General features: G+C 33.8%; 1 protein-coding gene across 2 annotated transcripts in view; it reads right to left on the minus strand.

The window, feature by feature from the left end:
- Positions 1-13,445, minus strand: part of dos (daughter of sevenless) — a 352,985-nt gene that overhangs the window by 129,607 nt on the left and 209,933 nt on the right. For both annotated transcript variants that reach the window (XM_017609168.1, XM_017609167.1), the window contains exon 5: positions 9,882-10,002. In XM_017609168.1, the coding sequence (XP_017464657.1) occupies positions 9,882-10,002 (121 nt within the window). The remainder of the gene's footprint in view (positions 1-9,881; positions 10,003-13,445) is intronic.

Consider the following 13,445-nt stretch of genomic DNA (forward strand, 5'->3'; position numbering starts at 1 on the left):
CAGTTACGAACTTAAAACCGTGGTACGATCATAAGAAAACCAAAGCCACGACAAAACTATAAAATGTTAAAGTTAGTTGCGCATGAACGTAACACTGTATAAACTTGTCGTCATAGAATCAGGAGATTCTATATGTCAGGACGGCCGAGTTGTAGGACCGTAGGCACGTACGCGTGTGTGAATAGGGCTTTAGGTATACACATGTGCTTGTGATTAGACCATAAGTAGGCTAAGTAACTAGACCTTAAGACTAGTTGTATTTTAGCGAGTAAGACCCGTTGTTTGTAAAATGCTATGCGCCATTTTCAAGAACAATAAAGAAGACATTCGATTTTGGACACCGAGACCGACGGCCGCGTTTTATTTAGTTATTTTGCCACCTGATATATATTTCAATACCAAATTTCGTTAAAATATTTCAATTTCTTATCGAGTTATCATGTGCACTGACGGACAGACGGACGATGGACGGACAGACAGTGACTGCTTAATCGATTTCTTTTTAAATTCTGGTCATTTAAGCATTAAAAAAATAAACTACTTTTTGTTCCCTTACAGTAGTAAATTAGCTATTTGTTTAAGTGTTTTCCCAGAAATTTTTGTATTACCTCACATGAAACTTCCCCTTAAAACTCGCTGGCACAAAATTCGTTTTAATTAATTAATTAATTAATACCAACGGTGTTTACCCTTCTTTCCCGCCCAACCGACACGAGGGGCGCAGCCCGCATGACGTACGGAACCTTTTTTTTAGTGCCGAGTCGTGGAAACAGGAGTGTGTTAAGTGTTGAGATCTAAAACTATTCAGCTGCAGAATCAAATTCATCAGCTGATTGGATATGCTAAAGATAGTATTTCAATTATTGAGAGTGGAAATGATAGTTTCCTTTATAGCAAAGATCGAGTCATAATTCGTATTATAAATGTTGACGCCCTCATCGCCAATTAATGACAGCAAAGCGGCAATTTGATCATCCTGTTCATCACCATCACGTTTGGTAGCTTTGAGCCAAACATAAAATTTTTGTTTTCATATTGGNGGCTTCGCAAAACCCGTACACGATTACGACAGCAATGATCGCGACGTCAGCAAGCGAGTTTCTTCTGACACAATGTAATAAGCGCTCTTTGTCCTTTGATTTGCTTATTTAAAACAAGTGATATTTTTATTGGTTGATGAATGTACAGCTTTATTTTAATACCAATTATTTACAGGTTGACGGATGTACTACAGTACTAGTGTGTGCGTGGCTGAGGATCAACAGAACTCTTTTAATACATAAATACTATTATAAGTATATGATGGATATGCAATAATAATTCTTGGTTTACATATGCAATAATCATAATGCTAGGTTCACATATTCAATAATAACAATACTAGGTTTACACTGCTAGATATTTACGTTGCGCTCCTACTTAAATTTTCCAAAGCTAACTTATTACAATTTCGGTAAAAATTGAACACTGCACTTCACTCTCGTTTCGAAATTTGTAAAGCGTTTTTTAAGCTATTTAGTGGTTTAACACTTCTTGGGGGCACTTGATATTGGAAAAAATATGCGCAATTCGATCCCTAACTACATTTTTTTGTAAAGAACGCCCGTTTGCTTTAAATTTGTAAAATTACAAATATTTTTTTATTTTTTTTACTACATCTGTCATTTGTTACAAATGAAGAAAAGTCCAAGAGTTGCCAAGTATAAATATTTTTAAATCTATTTATTAAAATAATAATTTACATTAATAATTTATTTAATTAACACTTTATTAAAACACAAATTTGAAGTGCAAATACATGTGTAAAATTGTTTATCACAAAATGTTATTAATTGTTTGCAAGCATACTATAGTTTTCACGCATTTTGAGAACAAATACTCTAAAACTAGAGTGCCAGTTACTGTCGAAATTCGCCTTTTTTCCAGTTTTTAGGAGCCTTGGAGAGGGTTTCTAACTTAACACGTAGCAAAACTTATACGGTACAAATTAACTTACCGGAACATCTTCCGCTTTGGAACTAAAACGAAACTAAAATTTTTTTTATCTTAGAAGGTCTTTGGACTTCAGCAGGACTTAGAATTGACCCGATACATTCCACTTTATCGATAAATATGAATGACTTGATACATATCGATAGTTCGATGAATTTCAAAAACACTAAAATCCAATAACTCAACAAAATTCGTGAACTCGACCAATTTCAACAACTGTGAAATTCGAGGGCTCGATAAATTTCGATAACTCAAAAATGTAAACTCTTTGGATACCTTTCAAAATTTTTACTTTTGACAGCTCCACATTTTTCGAAAGCTATCGAAAAATTTTGAAAACTCATTGCACTCTGTTGGCACGATAAAATTCGATAAGCAGTGAAAAATCGATAAGCTTATATAATCTTGAAATTTCGATTAAGGGATATATTTTGAAAATACCACAAACTTCGATTCGATGAATCAACCAANATATTTTTTTATTTTTTTTACTACATCTGTCATTTGTTACAAATGAAGAAAAGTCCAAGAGTTGCCAAGTATAAATATTTTTAAATCTATTTATTAAAATAATAATTTACATTAATAATTTATTTAATTAACACTTTATTAAAACACAAATTTGAAGTGCAAATACATGTGTAAAATTGTTTATCACAAAATGTTATTAATTGTTTGCAAGCATACTATAGTTTTCACGCATTTTGAGAACAAATACTCTAAAACTAGAGTGCCAGTTACTGTCGAAATTCGCCTTTTTTCCAGTTTTTAGGAGCCTTGGAGAGGGTTTCTAACTTAACACGTAGCAAAACTTATACGGTACAAATTAACTTACCGGAACATCTTCCGCTTTGGAACTAAAACGAAACTAAAATTTTTTTTATCTTAGAAGGTCTTTGGACTTCAGCAGGACTTAGAATTGACCCGATACATTCCACTTTATCGATAAATATGAATGACTTGATACATATCGATAGTTCGATGAATTTCAAAAACACTAAAATCCAATAACTCAACAAAATTCGTGAACTCGACCAATTTCAACAACTGTGAAATTCGAGGGCTCGATAAATTTCGATAACTCAAAAATGTAAACTCTTTGGATACCTTTCAAAATTTTTACTTTTGACAGCTCCACATTTTTCGAAAGCTATCGAAAAATTTTGAAAACTCATTGCACTCTGTTGGCACGATAAAATTCGATAAGCAGTGAAAAATCGATAAGCTTATATAATCTTGAAATTTCGATTAAGGGATATATTTTGAAAATACCACAAACTTCGATTCGATGAATCAACCAATTTCAGTAGATCAATAATCATCGATAACTCTGTAAGTTGAAAGAACTCCATGCATTACTACAACTCGATAAATTTCGTTAAGTCTATAAATAATGATAATTCAATAAATATCGATAACTTGATACATTTCTTTAACTTGACAAATTTCGATAATCCCACATGTTTTTATAGCTCGATAACTATCCGTAAATTTCGACAACTAAGTTTCTGTGTCTATAAATTTCGACAACTCAATAAACATTGATCAATTTGAATAATTCGATACGTTGTGGTAACTTAATAAGCATGGATAAATTTCGATAATTATAAACTTCGATGATTCGATAAGTTTCGGTAACTTTTATGGAAAATTTCAATTCAGTTACCATAATTCTTATGTATTTCTCATTGTCTCTATTTTCGCCTTTATCTCCGTTTTCGTCTTTATCTTCACTTTTGCCTTCTTTTTTTTTTTTGTCTTCATCGTTATCACTTGTTTCTTCATCTTCATATTTATCTTTATTTCAAAGTTTAATTTNATGCGCAATTCGATCCCTAACTACATTTTTTTGTAAAGAACGCCCGTTTGCTTTAAATTTGTAAAATTACAAATATTTTTTTATTTTTTTTACTACATCTGTCATTTGTTACAAATGAAGAAAAGTCCAAGAGTTGCCAAGTATAAATATTTTTAAATCTATTTATTAAAATAATAATTTACATTAATAATTTATTTAATTAACACTTTATTAAAACACAAATTTGAAGTGCAANCTTATCCTTTTCTTATCTATTCACGTAGATGAGATGAGGTGTGATGACGGTATAAGATGTGACGTGATTTTACGTCATATGATAGGATGTTTTGTCATGTGCTGCCATATTCTGTGATGTCATGTCATACGATGTCATACCATATGATGTCATATCATGTGATGCCACGTTATGTAATGCGATGTCATGTCATACGATGTCATGTCATACGATGTCATATCGTGTGATGTCAAGTCATGTGATGCCATATCTTATGATGTCATGTCACGTGATATCGTGTGATGTGATATCATATTATCTGATGTAATATAATATGATGTCTCATCATATCATGTCATATAATGTGATGTGATGTCATGTAATGTGATCGCATTCCATGTTCCGATTATTAAATCGGTAACCCTGTCGATAACTGTTTCAATAAAAATACCGATAACATTATCCATAAACATATAGAAAAATACAACGATTGCAAAATCGATAGATATAACAATCATCAGTATCGATTATTGTACATATCGATAACAATATAAATTACTAAATCGATAAAAAAATCAATTATTTAATCGATTATTATACCTTAAAGTGTTTTACCTTAAAGTGTTTAAATTTACCATGACCATTTCCATGTGCATTATTCCCCTTGCATTTGACAATTTACTCCCAACCAACCAACTGCCGCTTCACCTTCATATTTATCTTTATTTCAAAGCTTAATTTCAAATGCGAAGTGAAACAACATGTTGCAGCAACATCTATACACAAATCCGGAAATGCTTAAACGACGGTTTAGGCCGTAATTTTCAACCAATTTTGAAACCATAAAAACTGATCATCTACAGAAAAATGCCTTTCCAATGGTGTTCTTGGTTTGGAAATCGGTTCGGTAGAATCACCAAACGAACGGAGACAAAATTCATGTTAGCGTATTAATATATAGATGTGTGCATACATATCGTCGTTTAAAGTACAAAACCGCGTATCGTCATTCTGCGAGACCGCGTAACTGACATTTGTGCCAAAAATTGGATTTGCCCACAAAAGCTCTTGGCTCAATTCTTACCCATTCGTCCTGAAATATACTAGGCAGAAATACCTTTGCTTTATAAAAAAAGAGAACTATTTTGAAATATGGGTGATTTTACTCTCTAGAAAATAATTTATGCAATTACGCGGTTTTGCATTTTGTTGATACGCGGTTTTGTACTTTAAACGACGATATGTATAGCATATACTTACGGCGGCTGCCGCAGCAGAGTGATTACATGTGCGTTTCCACTCCATAGGACCATGGTTAAAAAGCAAGTCAGATCATAACCCAAAATAGCAGTCGTCCTTTGGCACGCAATGGCAAACCTTCGAGTATATTTCTGCCTTGAAAACTCTTCTTATAAAATCACTTGGTGTTCGGAGGGAGCCTTAAATATGTACATAGGTGTCCCCATTTGTGCCACAACAACAGAACCTATGCCTCAAGTTTGAGCAGAAGCTCGGCCAAACACCTAGAAAAATATTTTAGCACCAAATATTTATTTGTTTACTTATTTTAAGGGACATGGCAATCTTCTGGTTTCACATTTGGAGTACAAAAATCTCAACCCTGATACAACAAATAGGCTGCGTTTCTTTATACATTCCCCATTTGTGCCACAACAACAGAACCTATGCCTCAAGTTTGAGGAGAAGCTCGGCCAAACACCTAGAAAAATATTTTAGCACAAAATATTTATTTGTTTACTTATTTTAAGAGAGATGGCAATCTTCTGGTTTCACACTTGGAGTACAAAAATCTCAACCCTGATACAACAAATAGGCTGCATTTCTTTATACATTCCGGATAATCCCATTTCACAGCCGGAATAAACAGAATTCGATTGAAATGTACGTTAACATATCATCAGGAACGTTCTAAAGAATAAGTATACAAACAAGTTTATTGCAAACGTTCAGAATGAATAAAGAAATACAGCCATGTATTAGTACTGAATGATAATAACAGATTGCATTCACATAAACGGACAATCATACATGATTGAGTTTTTTTTTTTTTGCATTCACATTCTCTATGTGAATGGGTGTCAACCATTCCATAACACACTACATATTTTGTGTTTATAATTTGTAACCAATCTCAAGAGTGGTTGTTAAATTTTTTAAATCAAACAAATTTTTGAAACGAAAAAATGAGAATGTCCACTCAATTGATTCAATCATTGCACAGCTCTGGTATACATGTACATATGCGTGTACATTAGGGCGGGTCGATTTTTTCCCCATAAAATCGCATATGCGGAACATGCTCTAGGTATCATTCTGAACAACTTTGCTTAAGAAACTATTGGTCTAAAACCAATTCCGAGCCAACGAATTTTAAGGGGAAGTTTCATTCCGGTAATACAAAATTTGGTGGAAAAAACTTAAACAAATAGCTGATTTATGAGTGTAAGGGTATAAAAAGCAGTACATTTTTTAAATACTTAAATAACTAAGTTTTTAAGTCCTGCTTGCTTTCCAAGCGTGGTAATTTTTTTTTTACTAACATCTGTCACGATTTTTTTCCGTTACGCGCCGAGAAGCACTGGTTAGCAGTTGAACATATGTGGCATAGAACTTGTGGGTCAGGAAGTGATGGGTCTTCAAATTCTAAATAAATGGCCTTGGCTAGCCAACGGGAGTGCGCTAAAGGTCCAGGTTTTGTGTTAGCTATTTTTTTTGTCGGAACCAAACAGGCAGGGCGTAATTTTAGTCCGATTTCAATAATTTTCAATGGTTTGCTTTTATGTGGNTTTACTAACATCTGTCACGATTTTTTTCCGTTACGCGCCGAGAAGCACTGGTTAGCAGTTGAACATATGTGGCATAGAACTTGTGGGTCAGGAAGTGATGGGTCTTCAAATTCTAAATAAATGGCCTTGGCTAGCCAACGGGAGTGCGCTAAAGGTCCAGGTTTTGTGTTAGCTATTTTTTTTGTCGGAACCAAACAGGCAGGGCGTAATTTTAGTCCGATTTCAATAATTTTCAATGGTTTGCTTTTATGTGGCAAGCACAATAATCATAACGATTTTGGTACAAATTGATTGAAGAGTTATCGAGATTCACATATGTAGTCATAAGTGGGCGGTGCCACGCCCATTTTCCAAAACTTTATCATAAACCTATTTTTTGCTAAATAATTATTGCAAGCATCAATTTTGAATAAATTACGTACAGTATTTACTGCTTTATCGAAGATTTCGGATTTCTCTAAATAACCATTATATGGGATGTTGGCGTGGTTATGGTCCGATTTTAAAAATTTGCAGTCGTTTAGTATGTTGTACCATGGTCAACAACTACTAAGTTTGGGAGAAATTGGTGAAGCGGTTACCAAGATGTAATCATAAGTGGGCGTGGCTGTGCCCATTTTCCAAAAATTTATAATATTTTTATTTGTCGTCTAAAAATTATTGTAAACATTAATTTTGAGTTAATAAGCTTCAGTAGTTACTCAAATATCGCAGTTTTCGTATTTCTGAGAACTTCCTTTATAAGAGAGGTAGGCGTGGTTATTGTCCGATTTTACCCATTTTCAATGCCATCCGTCCTACGCTAAAACGTCGAGATCTAAAACTATTCAGCTACAGAATCAAATTCATCAGCTGATTGGATATGCTAAAGATAGTATTTCAATTATTGAGAGTGGAAATGATAGTTTTCTTTATAGCAAAAATCGAGTCCGATATGTCAAACGTGATGGAATGAGAGTTAAAAGCTTGACATAAACCACGGAATGATTCGTTTAGATCAAAATTAGTTTTGCATGGCTTCGAAACCCCACAGTTTCTTAAGCAAAGTTGCTGAGAATGATCAGTAGAGCATTTACCGCATATCCGATTTTTCCGTTTTTCTGATCCTCTACAAATCGCTCTACCCGCTCTAGTGTACATACGCACCAATTGTGTAGGGCACAGCAAGTATTATGTAGGTAACTACCCAGTAGAAATCGGTTGTATGCGTTCTTGAATGATGCTTGCTATATGAGTGTATTAGTGTGAACAATGCATGCGTAGTCATGAATTTCCACGAATAAATTAAAATTCTAGCGAATTGCAAGCGAATGTACGTTGTCGTTTTTTTAAGTACATTTCTTGATAAATTTGAAGTGGAATTTTTGTAATATTTTCAGTCTTGTACAAAAATTTTAGTGAACGGACGTGTTGTGCGATACTATTTTCAGCACAAACGGGCTTTTACAAGATATGCATTTGAATATGTAAATGCTACTTGTTTGTATGTCCCCGTATATTAAAATGTATCAGAAAAATAGCATTTACATATGGGGTACATATCTTGTAAGAATGCTTTAATACTGTTCCATTAATGCATTTTTGTATGTTTGAAACATTAATACAGCTATATGCATACAGCAGTAGTACAAGTGTATGATTAAGGTAACCACGCGTGTTAAATGGAAATGAAGGTTCATTTATACTGGCATGTATACACAGCAGCAAGCTCATGCCACCAACAGCGATGTTGTATGCATAAGATTTCTACTGGGTAGTTTATAGGCAACCCAACCAGCAATCACGATAAGCATGTACAGTATATTTTGCTTAGCTGCACTTCCTTCTTTGCACGAAAAACTTGTGCACTTAACCGAAAAAGGCACTTAAGCGAATTTTCTTTACTACTACTAAATGGGGAAGGTATCCAAATCCCTATGAAACCAAATAATGGAGAAGCACTTACCACGTAGAAATTACTGCAAGCGAAATTTTTACCGAATAGTATCTAATTATCTATATAACTACATAAATTTATAGCCATTTTCGTTGTTCTGCGAGATGAACAAAATAAATAAAAAGTTTAAAATTAGGTAATTGTAGGGCCAGTGCAGGTAAACGTAATACTTTCTATGATAATTGATACTAGTCGCACAATTTTTAAGGCAGGTATCGCCAATGTGCAGGTTAAATGCATTTATCGGAGCAGTTTCCTTATAAATGTTAAAAATAATGCCTCTGATACGCATTTTGGGGTAGGTATCTTAAATGCGCACTTAAGCATAGAGGCAGCAAAGCAAAATATACTGTACATACAAACATATATATTAGGGCACAGGACTTTTTAAGTTGAAATAAATGTATACTGGAATGAAATAAAATTATGTCTACATATTTTGTTGAATTGTGACGCTAACAAAGTGTTATGAAGCGATAAACCTTAATAGAAGGGCCTGAGTAACCGAACAGCGTATTAGGGTGTTTTCACGAACATAATGAGATTACCATCGTCTCGGGAAGGAATTGGCATAAGCGTCGTTGGTTGTAGTAGTTTCAGGGTTCATTCAATTGGGGTTCAATAGTGGTTTAAATGTTTTAATTTTATATTTCTAAGCACATAGATTTTTGTTGTTAGAGATTTAATCCGAGTGATGTAACAAGGACTCACCGAACCAATACGCGCTGAAAGTTACCTCTCACTTAGGATATCGGATCAAGAATATATCGTTACACCATACCAAATTAAATAAGTTTCCGAGGTTTACGTGGTTACGAGGCATTCACGCGTTTAAATGAACTGCCCTATTTTTTCGTTTATTTTTTGTACATATATGTGTTTAACCTGAATCAAATTTGTTAAAAACAAAGAAAACAGAAAATCTAATAATAAAAAACTAAACGAAAACTAAAAGCAAAACTCTCTGGGAAGACTATACCTGTGAATAATTGTATCATGGTTTTATCCGTGGAGGAATTAAAAACAGGTTAAGTAATAAAACAACTTTGTCTTCATTGTCTATGTGTTTCTCAATCACTACCATTAATTCTATTCGTTTGCAATAATACTTACCAACATTCTCACGGAGGGGCATAGGGTACGTCCAATCATCATCATCCGTGAATACGCTTTCAGAATCCGAATCTGAATGATTATTGACTGTTGTAGAATTTTTGACGGCTGTCATTTGTTCCTATATTTAAAAAATATAATATCAATATGTATACATACACACTTACATATACATAATATCAGAGGCGGGCAAGCTTGAGGCTAATGAGAACCGCTTATAGGGTTTTTTAGATTTGGAAGGAGTTACAAAAAATGCAAATACAAATTTCTAAAGATTATTTTTTGAGCTCTCTTTTTATAATGTTAGAAAAACCCCGCTTAGTCTTCATATTCGAAAAAGTCAAAAAATAAAGTCAACTAAATAATTTAACTTCATAATGATAATGCTGGTCCAGATTTGTACCATAAATTTCTTACCAAAGCAGTAAAGTCTGATACATGGTTGTAGTTGCAAAAATACTGCTGCTGCTGAATCAAAAATATGGAGCGGAGTTCATCTAAGAAGCGTCTCCAGCAGACGGATTTCAACTTTCGCTATCCCCATGATTCAATAATAGATAATAATAATAGATTGGCGCTTATACATATGTTAGTGTTTGGCCGAGCTTCTCCTCCGACTTGTGGCGTGCGCCTTGAGGTTGTCGCACAAAGCGGAGGGACCTACAGTTTTACGCCGACTCCGAACGGCGAATGTATTTTTATGAGAAGCTGTTTTTCATGGCAATAATAATAAATGGTTAGATAATTATTGACAACCGCATTTTGACACTCTCTTATAGTATCTTTCGTGGAGCCATAAACTCGAGTTTATGGGCCATTTTGGAGTTTAACGCTAAACTCTACTCTTAAACTCAGAGTTTTCCATACAAACCTCTTTTTTTTTTTGGTGTTTATGGGAATGCAACCCTATTTTTGACTAAGTTTGGTAGCACAAGGCAAAACTTGTAGCCGCACTATATATTTTGTCCGCACTATTAATATTGCATAAGTCTGGAACAAGCTAAATGTGAATAAGAGAAAGTAAACAACCAATTGTCACTTTTGACAGTTACAAGTTTAAAAAAATAGACCACTTCGTTTATTTGGGAACCAGTATTAACACCAATAATAATGTAAGTCTTGAAATCCAACGGAGAATTCTTTTTTCTTGTACATATATTTATTTGTTAATCTGCTTATTTAAGATACATTAAGCCTAACAATAAGTTTGAAAATCTTTATTCAAATTGACAATGATATAGCTCAAACCCTGTGGTTGAGCCTTGCAGGTGAACTCTTCTTCGGAGGTGTGATAGATGTAGGAATGTATTGATTTTGCAAAGACTACCTTGCAATAATTTACTGGCAATTAAGTTGGATCTGGTAACACTAGTCATACTGTAATTTCTCCTTCGCTTCTGGATCTCGCGCACATTTATTGTAACGTAAAATGGTATAAATGGATAAAGATAGTGTCTCTTCGCTGTTAGTAAAATTACGGGAATCAAACAAAGAATTTCTTGAAAAAAACTTGGCATCGGTGCAGCGCATGCTAGGGACTGGCAACCACTCAAATACTACGCCGGCCTTTAGAAGCTTAAAAAAAATTTAGAAAAATGGTATGCATATGTCCAGCAGTTAGAACATCACTTCACTCCAGAATCAATGATTTTCTCGAAATAATCGATTTTAGAGAATCAATTCTAAATTTTCAGGATCGATCAATAATCGGTTCTGAGAACTCAATTATCTTATTTTCATACATCTTTAGATATGCTTCAGCTATTATAACTGTGAAATTGTGAAATTTTGGGTATGACTTATATAAACATTAAGTAAGACTTATTAGGGCATATTCATAGAGATGCTACAAATGAATTTATGAAAAGAAACAATTATATTCAACAATTTTGATTGAGCTTGAGAACGTTTTTAATGAAAAACTTATTGTGGAAAAGAAGTGATAGCTATTCGAACCGACGATCCCACTGACGCAGCCAGTTGCCTACGTACTGTGCTAAGTTCGCCTTGTGAATTATTGTTGCTTTTTTCCCACTTTTTCATTTGTTAAGCCAACACAATCAAGCGCAGCTATTCCGCTGCAATTCACACTTTATCATGTGGTTGTTGGTTTTGTTGGTTTTTGTTAATAATTATATTTTTAGAATGCTTAACTTTTTAGGTGTGCTCGTCCTTAAGTTATTTGTTTTTGTTATTTTATGGCCTTATAACAATTATATTCAACAACTTTTATTGAGCTTGGGGCCGTTTTTAATGAAAAACTTATTGTGGCAAAAATAGTAGAAGTGATAGCTATTTCGGGAATCACCACATTTCCTCACCAGACTTCTTTCAGTAAGAATCGACCCAACGATCCCACTAACTCAGCCAGTTCGCCTTGTGAATTATTATTGCTATTTTCCCCAGTTTTTCATTTTTCAAGCCAACACAATCAAGCGCAGCTATTCCGCGGCAATTCACACTTTATCATGTGGTTGTTGGTTTTTGTTAATAATTATATTTTTAGAATGCTTAACTTTTTAGGTGTGCTCGTCCTTAAGTTATTTGTTTTTTTTTATTTTTTTGGCCTTTTTAATAATTATATTCAACAATTTTATAATGAGCTCGAGGCCATTTTTTAAATGAAAATTTATTGTGGAAAAGCAACAATAATTTGAAAAAATGGTAGAAGTGATAGCTATTTCGGAAATCACCACATTTCCTCATCAGACTTCTTTCAGTAGGATTCGAACCGACGATCCCACTGACTCAGCCAGTTGCCTATGCACCGTGCTAAGTACGCCTTGTAAATTATCGTTTGCTTTTTTCCACTATTTTAATTTTTGATATGCCAACACAATCAAGAGCAGCTATTCCGCTGCAATTCACTTGATCATGTGGTTGTTGGTTTTGTTGGTTTGTGCTAATAATTCTATTTTTAGAATGCTTAACTTTTAGGTGTGCTCGTCCTTAAGTTATTTGTTTTTTGTTATTTTTTGGCCTTTTAACAATTATATTCAACAATTTTATAATGAGCTCGAGGCCATTTTTTAAATGAAAATTTATTGTGGAAAAGCAACAATAATTTGAAAAAATGGTAGAAGTGATAGCTATTTCGGAAATCACCACATTTCCTCATCAGACTTCTTTCAGTAGGATTCGAACCGACGATCCCACTGACTCAGCCAGTTGCCTATGCACCGTGCTAAGTACGCCTTGTAAATTATCGTTTGCTTTTTTCCACTATTTTCATTTTTGTTATGCCAACACAATCAAGCGCAGCTATTCCGCTGCAATTCACTTGATCATGTGGTTGTTGGTATTGTTGGTTTTTGCTAATAATTCTATTTTTAGAATGTTTAACTTTTAGGTGTGCTCGTCCTTAAGTTATTTGTTTTTGTTATTTTTTTGGACTTATAACAATTATATTTTAACAATTTATATTGAGCTCGAGGCAGTTTTATAAATGAAAATTTATTGTGGAAAAGCAACAATAATTTGAAAAAATGGTAGAAGTGATAGCTATTTCGGAAATCACCACATTTCCTCATCAGACTTCTTTCAGTAGGATTCGAACCGACGATC

The sequence above is a fragment of the Rhagoletis zephyria genome, unplaced genomic scaffold (genome assembly GCF_001687245.7).
Source record: "Rhagoletis zephyria isolate East Lansing unplaced genomic scaffold, Rhagoletis_zephyria_1.1 Rzeph_scaffold_00197, whole genome shotgun sequence".
NCBI classification, from domain to species: Eukaryota; Metazoa; Arthropoda; class Insecta; order Diptera; family Tephritidae; genus Rhagoletis; species Rhagoletis zephyria.